This window comes from Pristiophorus japonicus, chromosome 11 (assembly GCF_044704955.1).
Source record: "Pristiophorus japonicus isolate sPriJap1 chromosome 11, sPriJap1.hap1, whole genome shotgun sequence".
Taxonomy (NCBI): domain Eukaryota; kingdom Metazoa; phylum Chordata; class Chondrichthyes; family Pristiophoridae; genus Pristiophorus; species Pristiophorus japonicus.
In genome coordinates, this window is record NC_091987.1 from 145,751,890 (window position 1) to 145,774,892 (window position 23,003).

At 45.6% G+C, this 23,003-nt stretch overlaps 1 protein-coding gene across 1 annotated transcript in view; it reads right to left on the reverse strand.

Annotated features, from left to right (window-relative positions):
• Positions 1–1,137: 1,137 nt before the first annotated feature.
• The window catches only part of LOC139275610 (coagulation factor VII-like), an 86,158-nt gene continuing 64,292 nt past the window's right edge, over positions 1,138–23,003 (reverse strand). The window contains exons 5-7 of the mRNA XM_070892780.1: positions 18,389–18,519; positions 9,908–10,028; positions 1,138–1,757 (exon numbers count right to left, since the gene is read on the reverse strand). Of these exons, the coding sequence (XP_070748881.1) occupies positions 1,138–1,757; positions 9,908–10,028; positions 18,389–18,519 (872 nt within the window). The remainder of the gene's footprint in view (positions 1,758–9,907; positions 10,029–18,388; positions 18,520–23,003) is intronic.

Genomic DNA, 23,003 nt, shown 5'->3' on the forward strand with positions numbered 1-23,003 from the left:
AGGAGGGTAGGTGGGGTTGACGAATATCGGGAGGAGGGTAGGTGGGGTTGAGGAATATCGGGAGGAGGATAGGTGAGATTGGGAACTATCGGGAGAAGGTGGAAAGGTGGGGTTGGGGAATATCGGGAGAAGGTGGGTAGGTGAGGTTGGGGAATATCGGGAGGAGGGTAGGTGGGGTTGGGGAATATCGGGAGAAGGTGGGTAGATGGGGTTGGGGAATATTGGGAGGAGGGTAGATGGGGTTGAGGAATATCGGGAGAAGGTGGGTAGGTGGGATTGGGAACTATCGGGAGGAGTGTAGGTGGGGTTGGGGAATATCGGGAGGAGGGTCGGTGGGTTTGGGGAATATCGGGAGGAGGGTAGATGGGGTTGTGGAATATCAGGAGAAGGTGGGTAGGTGAGGTTGAGGAATATCGGGAGGAGTGTAGGTGGGGTTGGGGAATATCGGGAGAAGGTGGGTAGATGGGGTTGGGAATATCGGGAGAAGGTTGGTAGATGAGGTTGGGGCATATCGGGAGAAGGTGGGTAGATGGGGTTGGGGATTATCGGGAGGCGGGTAGATGGGATTGGGGATTATCGGGAGGTGGATAGTTGGGGTTGGGGATTATCAGGAAGTGGGGAGATGGGGTTGGAGAATATCAGAAGGTGGGTAAGATGGGGTTGGGGATTATCGGGATGAGGCTAGGTGGGGTTGGGGAATATCGGGAGAAAGTGGGGAGATGGGGTTGGGGCTATCGGGAGAAGGTTGGTAGATGGGGTTGGGGAATATCGGGAGGAGGGTAGGTGGGGTTGGGGAATATCGGGAGAAGGTGGGGAGATGGGGTTGGGACTATCGGGAGAAGGTTGGTAGATGGGGTTGGGGAATATCGGGAGGAGGGTAGGTGGGGTTGGGGATTTTGTTGGGTTTTCAGTTATTCTTTGTTCCAACAAAGTTTCTATTCTTATTCTGTGCTGTAATTAAAAACTGTGCAGAACATTCTGGAAAATGTCTATAGTTTATCATGTTTGCTAATTTCAAAATTTAGTATTTAATAAAATAAAATGACTTGAGATTTCGCTTGTGATGCAGAAACGTTGCAATTCGATCTTTAATTTGTTTCACAAACTACATGTGTTTTGCTGGTTTACGAATATATTTTACACATGAGAGATATTTGTCATGAATTCCACAGGCTGAATCTGGTTTCCAAGACTTTCCGGGGTGGTTGTCGGTCTGCTATGATTCATGTACTGCTTTATCCATTCGAAGTAGTTGGAAACTTTGGTGTAAGTTCCGTACTTTCCCTGGCGGGCACAACCTTCTCCCCAGCTTACTATCCCGGTCAAAAACCAGCTGCCCTTGTACTGTGTAACGTGAGGTCCTCCGCTGTCCCCGCTACAGGAGTCTTGATTTTCATCCAGGTAACCCGCACAGAACATGTTTTTCGTTATTTTAAACTGGGTGGTCTGACGGCACGTGGACCATCTAACCAGCGGCAATTGGAGCGCCTGCAGTGTGTTGGGAACTACCCCGTCCTCCGAGAGCTTCCCCCAGCCACTCACCACGGAATATCTGATTTGTCTCAATTCCCGCAAGGCAAACTCTGGCTCAGGTAAACAGATAGGGACTACGTAATCATCCAGAACAACGGGAGCACCGAGTTTCAGCAGTGCAATGTCATTGTTCACAGTTGCCTTGCTGTAGTTTTCGTGTTGGATCATTTGTGACACGTTCCTTTTTTGTTCAGTACCTTCATCTTCACTCAGTATGTGTTCACCTTCAGACAAAAACAGTCACTAATTCATCACATCTCACCTTTTAAATCAATCCAGTTACAAAACTGCAAATGAACAATTTCTGTTATTAAGGGACCCACAGTCCCTTTAACCAATCATATCCTGAGACTCACTGCCAACCCTTTCAACCAATCATATTCGAGAACTATGCCATTCACGATCGATCAGTTTCCTGAACCTCCACTCCGGGAAAAGAATGCCATTCAATGCTTCAATATAAACTGAGATAAAAGGCCTTCACACAGCAGTGTGGTCAATCGCAAAATAATCTAATCTCTGTTACACAATCCCAAACCAATCTAATCCCGCTATACAATCCCAAACCAATCTAATCCCAATATTGCATCCCAAACCAATCTAATCCCAAATCAATCTAATCCCAATACCCCATCCCAAACCAATCTAATCCCAATACACAATCCCAAACCAATCTAATCCCAATATCGCATCCCAAACCAATCTAATCCCAATACACCATTCCAAACCAATCTAATCCCAATACACAATCCCAAACCAATCTAATCCCAATACACAATCCCAAACCAATCTAATCCCAATACCGCATCCCAAACCAATCTAATCCCAATACACCATCCCAAACCAATCTAATCCCAATACACCATCCCAAACCAATCTAATCCCAATAGACAATCCCAAACCAATCTAATCCCAATACACAATCCCAAACCAATCTAACCCCAATACACCATCCCAGACCAATCTGTAAGGGTGAAAAACCTTAATTAGGGGTAAAGTAATTCAAAGTAATTAAAATAAAATAAGAAAGACTGAGAGTAAGGTTTAAAATGCGTTCATGGTAGAATACCTGGATTAGGCAGAAAAACTAAGGTCAGAGAAATTCTCTTAGGAGATAAAAACACCCACAAGATTTACGTAGACAGCTCACAGAAATAATGAGAGAAGGTTCCATACACGAGATAAGAGGGACAAAAGCCTCTTTAGAACCGAGTGTAACCAGACTCTGCCAAAGATTATGGCCCCAAGTTTCCACACGCGGCAAAACAGGCGCCCCTCCGAGCTGGGCGCCCGTTTTTCGCGCGCAAGCCTACCACTCGCGCCGATTTTGTAAGTAGGAGGGGGCGGGTACAATTTAAATGAGTTTTTTTGGTGCCGGCAACCCTGCGCGTGTGTGTTGGAGCGTTCGCGCACGCGCAGTGTGAAGGAAACATTGGCACTCGGCCATTTTAAAAAGTGCTGCAGAAAAAGTAAAAAATGTGTTTATTGAACCCTTGCAAAGGCTTGCATTTTAATTTTCTTGATGTTTCTGTGTGTGAGGGTGAGGGAGTGCATTCTGTAATTAAAGATAGACTGTGATAAACGGGACACATGCACTTGTTTGAGACTATTCAAATTCTTTGTAGCTGTTCAATTTTTAACATTTTTTAATAAAACCACATTGCCCTTCCATGATCAGCACTGAGGCTTCTTGCAGCTTTCTCCCTGCCGTCGGTCGGGCCCGATGGCAAACTGCTGCCTGAAAGGCCTGCCTGAAGCACTTTCACACAGGTAGGAACATGGTTTATTTAATCTTTTCTTTGCTTATAAATTTTTATTCAGGTTGGATTTATTTGTATAATATTTGTATAAGTACAACTAAGGATTTATTGTAGAATTTAATGACTTCCCTTCCCCGCCCTCCCCCCCACCTTGTTCCCGACGCCTAATTTGTAACCTGCGCCTGATTTTTTAATGTGTAGACAAGGTATTTTCAAGCCTACAAAAATCTTCACTTGCTCCATTCTAAGTTAGTTTGGAGTACGTTTTCACTGTGGAAACTTTCAAATCAGGCGTCAGTGGCCGGACACGCCCCCTTTTGAAAAGAAAATTCTGTTCCAAAGTGAAACTGTTCTACCTGACTAGAACTGCAGAAAACTTAAATGTGGAGAATTCCGATTTCTAAGATACTCCGTTCTCCACCAGTTGCTCCTAAAAATCAGGAGCAAATCATGTGGAAACTTGGGGCCAATAAGTCTAGGAAGACATTCCCAAGAAAGTACACATAACCTGCAGGGGCTGTTCCCTAGCAACAGCAGTCAGAACTGAATGTACCAATAGAATCATTAGAAATTACTGTAACCAATGAAATTGCCTGTAACCTGTATCAACCAATGTATTAGTAGTAGGTGGACAGGGACTGGTGGCAAATAACCAATGGAACACTTGCCCGCCTAGTTTCTGTATTTCGACTCAATAAACATGTAATTGCACTGCCTGTCCTGTGAGATCGACGTTGAGAGCACTCAGTAACGGTACTGATGAGGCCGGATCTCCCTTGATTAATCAGGTTTTAATAAACAACTCTTTTTTCTATAAAAGATCTTTCGTGTGAATGTTGTATTTTTAATACTCCACAACACAATCTAATCCCAATACCGTATCCCAAACCAATGTAATCCCAATACCGCATCCCATCCAATCTGATCCCAATACACAATCCCAAACCAATCTAATTCTCAGTACTCAATCCCAAACCATTTTGATACACGTTCAGTTTCTGGGCCACTTCAATTAAAATTGACAAAGGTTTCCAATGATATCCTTATTTCTGCCAAATCCCTACCCCTGTAACTTTATCAAGAGTGGAGTGAATATGTTGTAAACGAGCCTTCCCTTGCACTATTAGCAAAGTTACAATGGGTCCACTGCAGGATGTTTGAGGATATCCAGCAGTTAATCGTTGTTGCTCAGTGCTCAGAAGCAATGGCTGTAAAGGTGAACGTGGCTCTGAAAAACTTCACGTCAAGATCCTTCCAGGCTGGAGTGGGTGACATCTGTAACATCACCCAGTTTGCCGCCCACTGCTGTATAAGAGAGGTGACAGATGCTCTTTAGACCAAGAGGGGGGTGGTGGAGAGTGGGGGGGGCGGGGGGGGCGGGAGGGAAGGGCATTGTTTTCTCTGTGACCAGAGAGTGTGGGAGCGAAAGTCCGTTTTTGTGGAATACCTTGCTTTCGCCGCAGTCTGAGATGACACATGCTGGGTTAAATGTTTAAGCAGCTTTTTTGATGAGCATGGATTGTACATTGAAGTTTACATCAAAGCAGAGAATGTCTCCACAGAAACAGATGCTAGAACATGTGAGAGTCATTCAGCCATTCGTATGTGCCAATTTGGTCACCTGTGTCCTTCATAGAATCATAAAAATTTACAGCACAGAAGGAGGCCATTTCTGCCCATCGTGTCCGTGCCGGCCGACAAAGAGCTATCCAGCCTAATCCCACTTTCCAGGTCTTGGTCCGTAGCCCTGTAGGTTGCGGGAAAGAGGTCCTTCCTATCCACTCTATCCAGGCCCCTCATAATTTTATATACCTCAATCAGGTCTCCCCTCGGCCACTTCTGTTCCAAAGAAAACAGACTCAGCATTTCAAATCTTTCCTCATAGCCAACATTCTCCAGTCCAGGCAACATTCTTGTAAATCTCCTCTGCACCCACTCTGTAAATCTCCTCTGCGCCCTTTCCAGTGCAATCGCATCTTTCCTGTAATGTGATGACCAGAACTGCACACAGTACTCCGGCTGCGGCCTAACCAGTGTTTTATACAGTTCAAGCATAACCCCCTGCTCTTGTATGCCATGCCTCAACTAATAAAGGCAAGTATTCCATATTCCAATTTACGAATGCATGCATGTGGCTTTGCAGGCACCGTATCTAAATGCTGAGATGTACCACAACAGTAAAGGTTACCACTCGCTGAATATGCAGTTGGTGTGCGACCATGCTCAGCAGATCATGATGGTGAATGCCCAGTATCCTGGCACCAGTCATGATGCTTTTATTCTGTGCCAGTCCGCTGTTCCTTTTGAGCTACCAACGCAAACCAGAGGGTGGCTACTGGCCGACAAGGGCTATCCCTTGACCACCTGGCCCATTACTCTGCTCTACAACCCAACCACACGTGGCCAATGTGCGTACAATGAGAGCCACGCTGCCACACAAAACATCATCCAATAAACCATTAGAATGCTGAAGCAACGGGTCACCCACCTGGAGCGCTCTGGTGGAGCCCTGCACTTCTCATCAGAATAGGTCTCGGGATTCGTCGTGGTCTTATGCATGCTCCGCAATCTCGCCATCATGAGGGCACAGCCTTTGCCACCAGGCAAAGGGCACCCAGCTGAGGAGGAGGAGGAGGAAGCAGAAGAGGAAGAGGAATGGAAGGGGCAACTCAGACAGACCTTTCCTGCCCGGGCTATCTGTGATCGACTTATCCAACTGTAGTTCCGGTGAACGCAATCCCAATTCCCCATTCACCAATAGTGCCACACCTTACCATTCCTGTGATACTGACCATCATAGTGTCCTCTTGGCCACAGTACTGAAATAAATGCCACCACAAAACAAAATCATTCCTCATCAACTTTATACATCTATCCATCAAATGTAGAATTAAAAAAATTAACCAATCAGCCTTGTGCATTCCCTCAGTGCCTGTCTTCCATGTGCCTTTACCTGTCCTAGTGCTCCAACGCAGTGCTACCCCAGTGGCTGCAGCATGGCTGGTGGAAGGCTGCTGACTTTCAGTGGGGGACATTGCAGATGGCCTTGCAGGATGACCTCAAGCATCTGTGGACCTGGAAGGCCTGGCTGTAGACTGCATCACCTTGTCATGGGTGGCGTCAGTCTGGGCTAGCTGGCTGACAGGCAACTGCATCATCATCAAAGGCAATCCCGCGAAACGAGGATGACTTGCTCCTACACCAAAAAAGGATGAGTTCACAGGTGTTTCAATAAAGGACCTAATATTCCAGGTCCTGAACTACATCCTGAAGGGTGGAAGATGCCTGTGGCTGGATTTTTTTTAACATGGGGTGGCCATTGTACACCAGCCACCACACGGGCTTGACAGAACTCGGTCTTGGTCCAGTGGCAAGAATTAACCAGGACGACTGGAGACCAGCTCTGCTGCACGGACCTAGTGCACACACACATCGCAGTGTGGGCTGGCCCGTGCTGCCCCTGGGCCCCTGGCCCCGAACTCACGCCTCTCCTGGGCCCCGATCACATCCCTCCACAGTCTCTCGCTGCTCCTTTGCCCTGATCTCACTGCTCCTGCTGTACCTGCCCAAGCTCCAATCACAGGCAACAGCAAGGGCACTGGCGGAGTGGCAGGGGTGAGAGGACGAATGCTGTTGCCAGAGCGAGGACAGCAAGTTGCTTGGTGCTCGACGGAGTCACTGCCACTCCCCCGGGATGCACCTCAGCAATCCTAGTAATCTGTTGGAGGACAGATTGCTGGACTGCTGTGACACCCTGCAAACCCCTTTCCTTGCTGGTAAGCAGCACCATGTTGGCAGCGGTCTGAGCTTCCACTGCAGCACTCAGACGTTGGGTCGATTCTACCTGTGCTGCAATGGAAGCTGAGACATCGGCCATCAGATGTGGCATCATGGTTGGGTCCACAAGTGCGCTTATGGTTTGAGCCATCAATTCCATGCTGGAAATCATGGGCTCCAAGCTCTGCGCATAGCCCAGTACAAGACTGGAGCTGGACTCCTCCACGCTCCTTGACATTGCACTCAGGCTTTCTTGCAGGCCTGCCAATGCATCAAGCATTTCATTGTGTATACTCATCAGCATTCTTCGGTAGGTCACCCCATCGAAGTCCTCCTCTGAGTCATCTGCAGCAGAACTTGTGTGCAACCTCGGCCTTCGGGGAGCTGGTACCTGCGCTATCCTTCCCCCCTGCCCTGGCTGCAGGCCACTTGTGCCCAGCATCTCACCACGTGCAGATCCTGCCTTTAACCAAATGTAATATTTCCACGTTTGCTGACGACACCAAACTAGGTGGGGTTGTGAGGAGGATGCAAAGACGCTGCAAGGCGATTTAGATAGGTTGAGTGAGTGGGCAAACACATGGCAGATGCAGTATAACGTGGATAAATGTGAAGTTATCCACTTTGGTAGGAAAAACATAAGGACAAAGCATTATTTAAATGATGATGGCTTGGGAAGTGTCGATGTACAGAGGGACCTTGGTGTCCTTGTACACCAGTCATTGAAAGCAAACATGCAGGTGCAGCAAGCAGTTAGGAAGGCAAATGGTATGTTGGCCTTCATTGCAAGAGGATTTGAGTAAAGGAGCAAGGATGTCTTACTACAGTTATACAGGGCCTTGGTGAGACCGCATCTGGAGTATTGTGTGCAGTTTTGGTCTCCTTACCTAAGAAAGGATATACGTGCCATAGAGGGAGTGCAGTGAAGGTTCACCAGATTGATTCCTGGGATGACAGAACTGTCATATGAGGAGAGATTGGGTCGACTAGGCCTGTATTCACTAAAGTTTAGAAGAATGAGAGGGGATCTCATTGAAACATATAAAATTCTGACTGGGTTGGATAGACTGGATGTGGAGAGGATGTTTCCCCTGGCTGGGAAGTCGAGAACAAGGGGTCACAGTCTCAGGATACAGGGTAGGAAATTTAGGACCGAAATGAGGAGAAATTTTTTCACTCAGAGGGTGGTGAACCTGTGGAATTCTCTACCACAGAAGGCTGTGGAGGCCAAGTCACTGAATATATTTAAGAGGGAGATAGATAGATTTCTAGAAACAAAAGACAGAAGAACATAAGAAATAGGAGCAGGAGTAGGCCATTTGGCCCTTCGAGCCTGCTCCGCCATTTAATAAGATCATGGCTGATCTGATCATGGACTCAGCTCCACTTCCCTGCCCGCTTCCCATAACCCAAGGGGTATGGGAGAAAAGCAGGAATATAGTGTTGAGATAGAGGATCAACCATGATCATATTGAATGGTGGTGCAGGCTCGAAGAGTCGAATGGCCTACTCCTGCTCCTATTTTCTATGTTTTCTATGTTTTCTATGTTTCTAACCTAGCCTCGAAATTATGTGGAGTGTCAGTATCTGAGCTGGTGGCTGGGAGCGTGAACTCAAGTGATGCTGTGTCTTCATGATCACTGTCTTCCTGGTCCTCCACCAATGCTTGGACAGGTGGCAGCTCTTGGCTATCTGAAAGGAGAAAGGCACAAGGGTAAGGTTGTGGTGATGGGAGGGGGGGATGCAAGAGGTGCATGCTTAACACCATCTGCAGCTTGTAAGTCAGAAGAGATAGTAGGATGAGGGGAAGTGGGATGTGAGAAGGAAGATTAGCTATGAGGATACCATCACCTTGGATTGTTTCAGACCTGCCTCTGGCCACGGGCTCAACGATTGCCCTGCCAAAAATGGCCACCACCATCTCCTCCAGGGGGGTGAGATTATGCAGGCAGCTGTGCCCCTTCGGTAGCCCCTGCTGGCTCCGATTGTGAGCGATCTTGTTCTGCATGAGAAAGGAAAGGGCATCAGTGAGTGAGGTGCAATGTGTTTGGGTGATGTACCTGTCATTGTTGAATAACTGACAATGTGTGCAAGCTGTGGTTGTGTGTCTTGCAGCAGTAAGTGTGTGATGGTGAGGTGAAGCTATGAATGTGAGGTATGAGTTGTGTTTGGTAGAGATTGTTGGAAGGTGAGTGATGGGGTGTTATGCATTAAGCAGTGTGTGAGGCTAGTGGTGGAGATGGTGGGATATGGCATTTGAAGATGAATTCACTAACCTTGAGCCTTGAGGGATGTCATTGAACCTCTTCCTGCACTGAAGCCAGCTCCTCAGGGCGACACTGCTGACATTGACAGTTCTGGCTATCTGGTCCCATTGCCGTTTTCGAGTTTGCTTGAGTGCCTCCTGTCCCTTGTGGAGATAGGACCTCTCTCTTCCTTTCCACCTTCTGCACCAAGGCCTGCAGTGCTGCATCAAAGAGTCTTGTTACACGTTCTGTCCCTTGTTGCATTGTCGCCACTAGCCAGTTTGGTGAGCTGTTGCAGGCAGAATGCACCTCCCCTTTAAGAGGTGCAGACTGCCTTTAAGTAGTGTAGGCTAGTTTCGCACGAAACTAGGCCTGCTGCTGAGTGTTCAGTGCTGGGCTGAACACTACAATTATTAAATGAGCGGGCAGCATGATGGGCGTGTGCTGCATGCATTCCTTTCAACAGGCACGGGGTGGTTGCGATCCCTGTGCCAGTTTTTGGGTATAATCCAATTTTTCGCCGTCTATGTTTACAACCAGAGAGCTTCAACTGGTGTTGAATCAGTCCTCTGTCTGAAGCTGAATACATACCGGCTACAATTTGTAAATCTTCCATATTTTTGTCGAACACACAGTGAGCAGCAGTCACAACCCACTGGGGACTGAGCAACACAGCGCCACAAAACATTTCCCCGTTGTTTTTCAGCAGCACCTGTGTACAAAAAGATAGACTTGAGTCAAAAGGAGGAACTTGGGAACGCCTGCTGGGTTTGAATGTGAAAAAGTCAATGTAGTGTAAATAAGGAAACAAAACATGTGACTACAAAGTAAAAACAGAAAATACTGCGAACACTCAGCAGGTCAGGCAGCATCTGTGGAGAGAGAAACAGAGTTGATGTTTCAGATCAATGACCTTTCAGCACAACTGGAAAAAGTTAGAGATGTAGCAAGTGTGGGGGCAGGGAAAGCGGGGAGGGGAGGAAAGAACAAAAGGGAAGGTCTGTGATAGTGTGTAAGGCAGGAGAGATTAAGAGAGAAAAGGGATAATGGCGCAAGGCAAAAGGAGATGGAAATGGGACAAGCTAAGAAACAAAAGATGAGTCTAGATAGGGTGTAAATGGAGATGGCAGAATCAGCAACAGTTACCCTGGGAAAGAGAAGAAAAAAAATTAATAAATAGGGGCAGAGGTTCTGGTCTGAAATTGCTGAAGTTGAGTCCAGAAGGATGTAAAGTGCCTAAAAAAAAGATGAGGTGGTGTTCCTCGAGCTTGCGTTGAGCTTCATTGGAACAGTGTAGGAGGCCGAGGACGGAGAGGTCAGAGTGGGAGTGGAGTGGAGAATTAAAGTGACAGGTGACCGGAAGCTCGGGGTCACACTTACGGACTGAACAGAGGTGTTCCGCAAAACGATCACCCAATCTACGCTTGGTCTCCCCATTGTAGAGGAGACCACATCGTGAGCAGCGAATACAGTATACTAAACTGAAAGAAGTACAAGTAAATCACTGTTTCACCTGGAAGGAGTGTGTGGTGGCCTGGACAGTGGGAAGGGAGGAGGTAAAGGGCCGGTGTTGCATCTCTTGCACTTGCACAGGAAAGTGCCGTGAGAAGGGGAGGGGGTGCTGGGGGTGATTGAGGAGTGGGTCAGGGTGTCGCAGAGGGAGCAGTCCCTTCGGAATGCTGAGAGGGGAGGGGAGGGGAAGATTTGATTGGTGGTGGGATCATGCTGGAGGTGGTGGAAATGACGGAGGATGATTTACTTGTACTTCTTTCAATTTAGTATATTGTATTCCAGTCTAAACACACTGTTCTGCTCACTCCCCATACCCTTTAACATCCCACCCAGTCTAATTCCTCTCTCCTGCTCACTCTCCATACACTTTAATATCCCACCCAGTCTAATCACGGTTTCCTGCTCACTCTCCATACTCTTTAATATTCCTCTTTTCTAGGTGTACAGACACACAGATCTGGGGTACAGACATCCATAAGAACATAAGAACATATGAAATAGGAACAGGAGCAGGCCATTCGGCCCCTTGAGCCTGCTTCGCCATTCAATAAGATCATGGTTGATTTGATCATGGGCTCAGCTCCACTTCCCTGCCCGCTCCCCATAACCTCTTATCCCCTTATCGTTTAAGAAACTATCTATTTCTGCCTTAAATTTATTTTATGTCTCAGCTTCCACAGCTCTCTGAGGCAGCGAGTTCCAAAGATTTACAACCCTCTGAGAAAGAAATTTCTCCTCATCTCTGTTTTAAATGAGCGCCCCCTTATTCTAAGATCATGCCCTCTAGTTCTAGTCTCCCCCATCAGTGGAAACATCCTCTCTGCATCCACCTTGTCAAGCTCCCTCATAATCTTATACATTTCGATATGATTACCTCTCATTCTTCTGAATTCCAGTGACTAGAGGCCCAACCTACTCAACCTTTCCTCATAAGTCAACCCCCTCATCCCCAGAATCAACCTAGTGAAACTTCTCTGAACTGCCTCCAAAGCATGTATATCCTTTCATAAATATGGAAATCAAAACTGCACGCAGTATTCCAGGTGTGGCCTCATCAATACCTATTATAGCTGTAGCAAGATTAACCCGCTTTTATACTCCATCCTCTTTGCAATTATGGCCAAGGTAACGTTGGCCTTCCTGATCACTTGCTGTACCTGCATACTATCCTTTTGTGTTTCATGCACAAGTACCCCCAGGTCCCGCTGTACTGCGGCACTTTGCAATCTTTCTCCATTTAAATAATAACTTGCTCTTTGATTTTTTTTCTGCCAAAGTGCATGACTTCACACTTTCTGACATTATACTCTATCTGCCAAATTTTTGCCCACTCACTTAGCCTGTCTATGTCCCTTTGCAGATATTTTGTGTCCTCCTTACACATTGCTTTTCCTCCATCTTTGTATCGTCAGCAAACTTGGCTATGTTACACTCGGTCTTTTCTTCCAAGTCGTTAATATAGATTGTAAATAGTTGGGGTCCCAGCACTGAGCCCTGCGGCACCCCACTAGCTACTGGTTGCCAACCAGAGAATGAACCATTTATCCTGACTTTCTGTTTCCTGTTAGCCAATCCTGTATCCATGCTAATATAATACCCCCAACCCCATGAACTTTTATCTTGTGCAGTAACCTTTTATGTGGCACCTTGTCAAATGCCTTCTGGAAGTCCAAATACACCATGTACACTGGTTCTTCTTTATCCACCCTGTTCGTTACATCCTCAAAGAACTCCAGCAAATTTGTCAAACATGACTTCCCCTTCATAAATCCATGCAGACTCTGCTTGACTGAATTTTGCTTTTCCAAATGTCCTGCTGTTGCTTCTTTAATAATAGACTCCAACATTTTCCCAACCACAGATGTTAGGCTAACTGGTCTATAGTTTCCTGCTTTTTGTCTGCCTTCTTTTTTAAATAGGGGCATTATATTTGCAATCTGCTGGGACCTCCACAAACTCCAGGGAATTTTGGTAAATTACAACCAATGCATCCACAATCCCTGCTGTTACTTCTCTTAAGACCCTAGTGTTATGTATCTGGACTTGTATATACTCTGTACAGCCACCAGAGGGCTCATTCCCCAGAGTCCCAAGGGATCTCATAATCCCTTGGGAGCACAGGTATTTAAGAGTGCTTCACAGGTTGGAGAGGCACTCTGGAGACCTGCAATAAAAGACTAAGGTCACACTTTACTTTGAGCTCTCAGTATTCAGTCTGACTCTTTCTCCATACACTACAACTGGCGACGAGATACAGATAGCGAACCAAAAGCTGCAGAGAACAGTGGACATCCTGGAGAAATTCTTGGAGGGAGATGATTGGGAAACTTTTTGGAGCGATTCGACCAATACTTCGTGGCCAACGAGCTAGCTGGGGAAGAGAGCGCTGCCAAACGTAGAGCGATCCTCCTCACCGTCTGTGGGGCACCAACGTATGGCCTCATGAAGAATCTGCTCATTCCAACGAAACCCACGGAGAAATCGTACAACGATTTGTGCACACTGGTCCGAGAGCATTTGAACCCGAAGGAAAGTGTTCTGATGGCGAGGTACAGGTTCTACATCTACAAAAGATCTGAAGGCCAGCAAGTGCCGAGTTATGTTGCCGAGCTAAGACACCTTGCAGGACATTGCGAATTTGAAGGACATTTGGAGCACATGCTCAGAGACTTTTTCGTACTTGGCATTGGCCACGAAACCATACTTCGCAAACTTTTGACTGTAGAGACCCCAACCTTGAGTAAGGCCATAGCGACAGCCCAGGCATTCATTGCCACCAGTGACAATACTAAGCAAATCTCTCAGCACACAAGTGCTGCTACAAGTACTGTGAATCAAGTGATGTTGTTTTCGAATCGTAACGGACAGGGCAGGTCACACATACCTGCAGCTACACGTCCACAGATGTCTCAGAGTCCACCATTAAGGGTGATGAATGCAATACCATTAACACCTTGTTGGCGCTGCGGGGGTGATCATCGTTTCCATTCATGCCGATTCACAGGATACATTTGCAAGGGCTGTGGAACAATGGGCACCTCCAACGTATGTGCAGGCGAGCTGCTAGGCCTGCTAAACCTGCAAACCACCACGTTGCAGAGGAGGACAGATCCACGGAGGATCACGACGAAACAGAACCTCTGATAGAGGAGGCAGAGGTACACGGGGTGCACACATTCACCACGAATTGTCCCCCGATAATGCTGAATGTTGAACTAAATGGACTCCCGGTGTCAATGGAGCTGGACATGGGCGCGAGCCAGTCCATCATGGGCAAAAAGACTTTCGAAAGGTTGTGGTGCAACAAGACCTCAAGGCCATTCTTAACTCCAATTCGCACGAGACTAAGAACTTACACGAAAGAACTGATTCCTGTAATCGGCAGTGCTACCATAAAGGTCTCCTACGATGGAGCGGTGCACAAGCTACCACTCTGGGCGGTACCGGGCGATGGTCCCATGCTGCACGGCAGGAGCTGGCTGGGAAAGATACGCTGGAACTGGGACGACATCCGAGCACTATCGCCCGCTGACGACACCTTGTGTGCACAGGTCTTAAACAAATTTCCTTCGCTGTTCGAACCGGGCATCGGGAAATTCCAAGGAGCAAAAGTGCAGATCCACCTAATTCCAGGGAAGCGACCCATCCATCACAAGGCGAGAACAGTACCGTACATGATGAGAGAAAGGGTAGAGATCGAGCTCAACCGGCTACAAAGAGAGGGCATCATCTCACCGATCGAGTTCAGCAAGTGGGCCAGTCCTATTGTCCCAGTCCTCAAGGGAGACGGCACCGTCAGAATTTGTGGCGTTTGCAAAGGAACTATTAATCGTTTCTCCCTGCAGGACCAATACCCACTTCCAAAAGCCGACGACCTCTTTGCAACGCTGGCGGGAGGAAAGACGTTCACGAAGCTGGATCTGACCTCAGCCTACATGATGTTGGAACTGGAGGAATCATCGAAGGCCCTCACCTGCATCAACACGCACAAAGGTCTTTTTGTTTATAACAGATGCCTGTTTGGAATCCGATCAGTGGCAGCGATATTCCAGAGAAACATGGAAAGTTTACTGAAGTCGGTCCTGTTCACCGTGGTCTTCCAGGACGACCACAGGTCGGAACATAGTCGAGCACCTGCAGAAGCTGGAGGAGGTTCTTAGTCGACTCAACCGCGTGGGGTTCAGGTTAAAATGCTCGAAGTGCGTTTTCCTGGCGCCTGAAGTGGAGTTCTTGGGAAGGAGGATTGCGGTGGACGTCATCAGGCCCACCAACGCGAAGACGGAGGCAATCGAGAACGCACCGAGGCCACAGAACGTGACGGAACTTCGGTCGTTTCTGGGACTCTTGAACTACTTTGGTAACTTCTTACCGGGTCTCAGCACCCTGCTAGAACCATTACATGTCTTACTATGAAAAGGGGGTGAATGGATTTGGGGCAAAAGCCAAGAAAATGCCTTTGGAAAAGCGAGAAAATTGTTATGCTCAAACAAATTGCTTGTGTTGTATGATCCATGTAAGCGTTTGGTACTAGCATGTGATGCATCGTCATATGGCGTCAGGTGTATATTGCAACAAGCTAATGATTTCGGGAAACTGCAACTGATTGCTTATGCAGCTAGGAGTCTGTCTAAGGCCGAGAGAGCCAACAGCATGATTGAAAAAGAAGCGTTAGCCTGTGTCTATGGGTAAAGAAAATGCATCAATACCTGTTTGGGCTAAAATTCGAATTGAAAACTGACCATAAGTCACTTATATCCCTGTTTTCCGAGAGCAAAGGGATAAATACCAACGCATCGGCCCGTATCCAGAGATGGGTACTCACGTTGTCCACATACAATTACGCCATCCGCCACAGGCCAGGCACAGAAAACTGCGCCGATGCTCTCAGTAGGCTGCCATTACCCACCGTGGGGGTGGAAATGGCACAGCCCGCAGATGTAGCCATGGTTATAGAAGCATTTGAGAGTGAGCAATCACCCGTCACTGCCCGGAAGATCAAAATCTAGACAAGCCAGGAACCCTTATTATCTCTAGTTAAAAGCTGTGTGCCTCACGGGAGCTGGTCCAGTGTCCCAATGGAAATGCAGAAAGAGATAAAGCCATTCCAGCGGCGCAAAGATGAAATGTCTATACAGGCAGACTGCCTTCTGTGGGGCAATCGAGTAGTGGTCCCAAGAAGGGCAGAGACACCTTCATCAATGATCTCCACAGTACCCACCCAGGCATCGTAATGATGAAAGCAATAGCCAGATCCCATGTGTGGTGGCCCGGCATCAATGCGGACTAAGAGTCCTGCAGTCACAGATATAATACATGCTCGCAGTTGAGCAATGTACCCAGGGAGGTGCCGCTAAGTTTATGGTCTTGTCCCTCCAAACCGTGGTCTAGGGTACACATCGACTATGCAGGTCCGCTCTTGGGTAAAATGTTCCTTGTGGTTGTAGACGCGCACTCCAAGTAGCTTGAATGTGAGCTAATGTCGGCTAGCATGTCCGCTGCCACCACTGAAAGCCTGCGGGCCATGTTTGCCACACATGGCTTACCCAATGTCTTGGTGAGCGACAACTGGCCATGCTTTACCAGTGCTGAGTTCAAAGAATTTATGACCTGTAACGGGATCAAACATGTCACATCTGCCCCACTTAAACCATCGTCCAATGGTCAGGCAGAGAGAGCAGTGCAAACCATCAAGCAAGGCTTGAAGAGGGTAACTGAAGACTCACTGCAGACTCGCCTATCCCGAGTTCTGCTCAGCTACCGCACGAGACCCCACTCACTCACTGGGATCCCACCTGCTGAACTGCTCATGAAAAGAGCACTTAAGACAAGGCTCTTGTTAGTTCACCCTGATCTACATGAACAGGTAGAGAGCAGGTGGCTTCAACAAAGTGCATACCATAATAGCGCAAATGTGGCACGCGAGATTGAAGTCAATGATCCTGTATTTGTATTAAATTATGGGCAAGATCTCAAGTGGCTTCCCGGCACTGTCGCGGCCAAAGAGGAGAGCAGGGCGTTTCGGGTCAAACTTTCAAATGGACTCATTCACCGGAAACACTTGGACTAAATCAAACTCAGATTCACGGACTATCCTGAGCAACCCACCTTGGACCTTACCTTTTTTGATCCCCCACACACACACACCAGTGGCAACCGATACCACTGTTGACCACGAAGCAGAACCCATCATCCACAGAAGCTCTGCTGGGCCCAACACACCAGGAGCCCAGCAAGGCCAGCTGCACAGCAGCCCAGCGAGGGCCCAACAAGTGACTCAACAACACCAGCCTTCACACCGAGACGATTAACCAGGGCAAGAAGAGCCCGAGATCGACTCACATTGTAAATAGTTACACTATTGACTTTGGGGGTGATTGTTGTTATGTATCTGGACTTGTATATGCTCTGTACAGCCACCAAAGGGCTCATTCCCCGGAGTCCCAAGGGATCTCATATTCCCTTGCGAGCACAGGTGTTTAAGATTGCTTCACAGGTTGGAGAGGCACTCTGGAGACCTGCAATAAAAGACAAAGGTCACACTTTACTTTGAGCTCACAGTGTTCAGTCTGACTCTTTCTCCATACACTACACCGAGGATGCAAGCCATCAGGTCCTGGGGATTTATCTGCCTTTAGTCCCATTATCTTACTGAGTACCACCTCCTTAGTGATTGTGATTGCGTTAAGTTTCTCGCCCCCTATAGTCCCTTGACTATCCACTGTCGGAATATTGTTAGTGTCCTCTACCATAAAGACTGATACAAAATATTTGTTCAGAGTTTCTGCCATCTCCATGTTCCCCATCCAGATGTAGGGGTACAGGTACATGGGTCTATAGACAGACAGATCTGAAGGTATAGATACGCAGATGATGTGCTCCAACTACCCAAATCTAGAGGTACGGATACACTTGTGTTTTATATACTTTGGCACTGAATAAAAAGCAAGAATATAATGATCAATTTGTAGAACATATTGGTTGTGCCACACTTGGAGCACGCTGAACAAGCTTAGGGCACCCAAGTATAGGAAGAGTATTGCACCCATGGAAAATGGGCAATGCGGATTCAGTGGGATGATCAGGGATTGGAGGGTATTCTTAAGAAGATTTCAAAACTAGATGTGTACAGAAATGGTTTGAGAACGTTAAGGTGGGTCGAACTGGAAAGATGTTGAAGAGTTAAGGGCAAATGATTTCCTATTTCCACTGGTTGCTGAATCTGCAAATAATGGGCACAGACTGCTGCTGATCACTATTAGAATGAAGGGACAAGTGTTTGTAAGATATGGAACTCATGAATACAAGGAGCCATTGAAGTCAAATCAATCAAGTCCGTTAGTAGGTAATTAGATAAACATTTAAAATAAAGGTTTCGGGAATGGGATAAGGGTAGCTGGATCTGACCCAGAGCTAGCACTAGTGCAATGGCCTGAATGAGCTGATACTTGTTGATTGAAGGCTAGCTCTTCAGTGTACTAATCATGACTGGTGTCGCCTGAGAAGTTTCAGGGATACCACAGCACGATCACAAACCATTTGGCAGCGTTAGTTCTTGTATACCTGCCACGGGTATTCTCCTTTGAAAGCATCTGTTCCACCCACGATTCTTCCCCTTTCATCAGGTTCATTAGGCATGCCCAACTTCTTCATCCGATTGACCACAACCGGCACTTTTCCACATGGATACTGCACTGTAAAAGGAAATGTAATCACTCAGTCTTCCATCAAATTAACGTCTGATCAACGTATTTCTATAAATTCAGTTTATTCATCAAAGATCCAAAATCCTTCTCGCTCCTTATTCCTGACACTATGAAGCCCGGCTAACACATTTGAATTATGAATCCTACATCAACACAATCAGCGCCACTGCATCCACAGAGTGTGATGGGAGTGTGAATACAGAATGGAGGCTGGAATACAGAATTACCTGGTAATTTATGTGGTGTGGACAGTGGTGATGTATTTGGTACACAGTCGGAAAGTGGCGACTTCGGGTAGCTATCAGTTATTTATAGTCACTGTGCTATCAGTTATAGGGTCCGTGTTATCAGTTAGTTACAGGCCCTATGCTATCATTTAGTTATAGGCATTGGGTTATCATTTAGTTATAAGATCCCTGCTATCAGTTAGTTATAGGGTCTGTGTGATCAGTAAGTTATAGGATCCCTGCTATTATTTAATTATAGGGTCCCTGCTATCATTTAGTTATAGGGTCCCTGCTAACAGTTAGTTATAGGGTCCCTGCTATCAATTAGTTACAGGATCCTTGCTATCAGTTAGTGAGAGGGTCCCTGTTATCAGTTAGTTATAGGGTCCCTGCTATCAATTAGTTAGAGGGTCCATGCTATTATTTAGATATAGGGTCCCTGCTATCAGTTAGTTATAGGATCTGTGTTATCAGTTAGTTATAGGGTCCCTGATATTATTTAGTTATAGGGTCCCTGCTAACAGTTAGTTATAGGGTCCCTGCTATTATTTAGTTATAGGGTCCCTGTTATCAGTGAGTTATAGGGTCCCTGTTATCAATTAGTTACAGGATCCTTGCTTTCAGTTAGTGATAGGGTCCCTGTTATCAGTTAGTTATAGGGTCCCTGCATTATTTAGTTATAGATTCCCTGCTATTATTTAATTATAGGGTCCCTACTATCAGTTAGTTATAGGGTACCTGCTATGATTTAGTTATAGGGTCCCTGCTATCAGTTAGTTATAGGGTCCCTGTTATTATTTAGTGTTAGGGTCCCTGCTATCAGTTAGTTATAGGGTCCCTGTTATTATTTAGTGATAGGGTCCCTGCTATCAATTAGTTATAGGGTCCCTGCTATTATTTAGTTATAGGGTCCCTGCTATCAGTTAGTTATAGAGTCCCTGCTATTATTTAGTTATAGGGTCCCTACTATCAATTAGTTATAGGATCCCTGCTATCAATTAGATATATGGTCCCTGCAATCAATTAGATATAGGGTCCCTGCTGTTATTTATTTATAGGGTCCATGCTATTATTTAGTTATAGGGTCCATGCTATCAGTTAGTTATAGGGTCCCTGCTATCAGCTAGTTATAAAGTCCCTGCTATCAGTTAGTGATAGGGTCGCTGCTATTATTTAGTTATAGGGTCCCTGCTATCAGTTAGTTATAGGGTCCCTGCTATCAGTTAGTTATAGGGTCCCTGTTATTATTTAGTGATAGGATCCCTGCTATCAATTCGTTATACGATCGCTGCTATTATTTAGTTATAGGGTCCCTGCTATTATTTAGTTACAGGGTCCCTGAAATTATTTAGTGATAAGGTCCCTGCTATCAATTAGTTATAGGGTCCCTGCTATCAGTTAGTTATAGGGTCCCTGCTATCAGTTAGTTATAGGGTCCCTGCTATCAGCTAGTTATAGGGTTCCTGCGATTATTTAGTTATAGGGTCCCTGCTATCAGTTAGTTATAAAGTCCCTGCTATCAGTTAGTGATAGGGTCGCTGCTATTATTTAGTTAGAGGGTCCCTGCTATCAGTTAGTTATAGGGTCTATGTTATCAGTTAGTTATAGTGTCCCTGCTATTATTTAGTTATAGGGTCTGTGTTATCAGTTAGTTATAGGGTCCCTGCTATTATTAAGTTATAAGGTCCCTGCTATCAGTTCGTTATAGGGTCACTGCTATGATTTCGTTATAGGGTCCCTGCTATCAGTTAATTATCGGGTCCCTGTTATTATTTAGTGATAGGGTCCCTGCTATTAATTAGTTATACGATCGCTGCTATTATTTAGTTATAGGGTCCCTGATATTATTTAGTTATAGGGTCCCTGCTAACAGTTAGTTATAGGGTCCCTGCTATTATTTAGTTATAGGGTCCCTGTTATCAGTTAGTTATAGGGTCCCTGTTATCAATTAGTTGCAGGATCCTTGCTATCAGTTAGTGATAGGGTCCCTGTTATCAGTTAGTTATAGGGTCCCTGCATTATTTAGTTATAGGGCCACTGCTATTATTTAGTTATAGGGCCCCTGTTATCAGTTAGTTATACGGTCCCTGCTATGATTTAGTTATAGGGTCCCTGCTATCAATTAGTTACAGGGTCCCTGCTATTATTTAGTTATTGGGTCCCTGCTATCAGTTAGTTATAGGGTCTGTGTTATCAGTTAGTTATAGATTCCCTGCTATTATTTAATTATAGGGTCCCTGCTATCAGTTAGTTATAGGGTCCCTGCTATCAGTTAGTTATAGGGTCCCTGTTATTATTTCGTGATAGGGTCCCTGCTATCAATTAGTTATACGATCGCTGCTATTATTTAGTTATAGGGTCCCTGCTATTATTTAGTTATAGGGTCCCTGTTATTATTTAGTGATAGGGTCCCTGCTATCAATTAGTTATAGGGTCCCTGCATTATTTAGTTATAGATTCCCTGCTATTATTTAATTATAGGGTCCCTACTATCAGTTAGTTATAGATTCCCTGCTATTATTTAGTTATAGGGCCCCTGTTATCAGTTAGTTATACGGTCCCTGCTATGATTTAGTTATAGGGTCCCTGCTATCAATTAGTTACAGGGTCCCTGCTATTATTTAGTTATTGGGTCCCTGCTATCAGTTAGTTATAGGGTCTGTGTTATCAGTTAGTTATAGATTCCCTGCTATTATTTAATTATAGGGTCCCTGCTATCAGTTAGTTATAGGGTCCCTGCTATGATTTAGTTGTCGGGTCCCTGCTATCAGTTAGTTATAGGGTCCCTGTTATTATTTCGTGATAGGGTCCCTGCTATCAATTAGTTATACGATCGCTGCTATTATTTAGTTATAGGGTCCCTGCTATTATTTAGTTATAGGGTCCCTGTTATTATTTAGTGATAGGGTCCCTGCTATCAATTAGTTATAGGGTCCCTGCTATTATTTAGTTATAGGGTCCCTGCTATCAGTTAGTTATAGGGTCCCTGTTATTATTTAGTGATAAGGTCCCTGCTATCAATTAGTTATAGGGTCCCTGCTATTATTTATTTATAGGATCCCTGCTATCAGTTCGTTATAGGGTCTATGTTATCAGTTAGTTATAGGGTTCCTGCTATTATTTAGTTATAGGGTCTGTGTTATCAGTTAGTTATAGGGTCCCTGCTATTATTTAGTTATAAGGTCCCTGCTATCAGTTAGTTATCGGGTCCCTGCTATGATTTTGTTATAAGGTCCCTGCTATCAATTAATTATAGGGTCCCTGTTATTATTTAGTGATAGGGTCCCTGCTATTAATTAGTTATACGATCGCTGCTATTATTTAGTTATAGGGTCCCTGCTATTATTTAGTTTTTGGGTCCCTGTTATTATTTAGTGATAGGGTCCCTGCTATCAATTAGTTATAGGGTCACTGCTATTATTTAGTTATAGGGTCCCTGCTATCAGTTAGTTATAGGGTCCCTGCTATTATTTATTTATAGGGTCGCTGCTATTATTTAGTTAGAGGGTCCCTGCTTTCAGTTAGTTATAGGGTCTGTGTTATCAGTTAGTTTTGGGTCCCTGCTATCAGTTAGTTATTGGGTCCTTGCTATTATTTAGTTACGAGGTCCTTGCTATCAGTTAGTTATAGGGTCACTGCTATTATTTAGTGTGATGGTGCCTGCCATCAGTTAGTTATAAGGTCTGTCTTATCAGTTAGTTATAGGGTCCCTGCCATTATTCAGTTATAGGGTCCCTGTTATCATTTAGTTATCGGGTCCCTGCTATTATTTAGTTATAGGGTCCCTGCTATCAGTTAGTTATAGGGTCTGTGTGATCAGTTAGTTATAGTGTCCCTGCTATCAATTAGTTACAGGGTCCCTGCTATTATTTAGTTATAGGGTCGCTGCTGTCAGTTAGATAGAGGTTCTCTGCTATCAGTTTGTTATAGGGTCTGTGTTATCAGTTACCTCTTGGGTACATTGCTATTATTTAGTAAGAGGGTCTGTGTTATCAGTTAGTTATAGGGTCCCTGCTATCAGTTAGTATAAGGTCCTTGCTATCAGTTCGTTAGAGGGTCCTTGCTATTATTTTGTTATAGGGTCCTTGGTTTCAGTTATTTATAGGGTCCTTGTTATCAGTTAGTTAGAGGGTCCTTGCTATTATTTTCTAATAGGGTCCTTGCTATCAGTTATTTATAGGGTTCTTGCTTTATTTAATTATAGGGTCCCTGCTATCATTTAGTTGGAGGGTCCCTGCTATTATT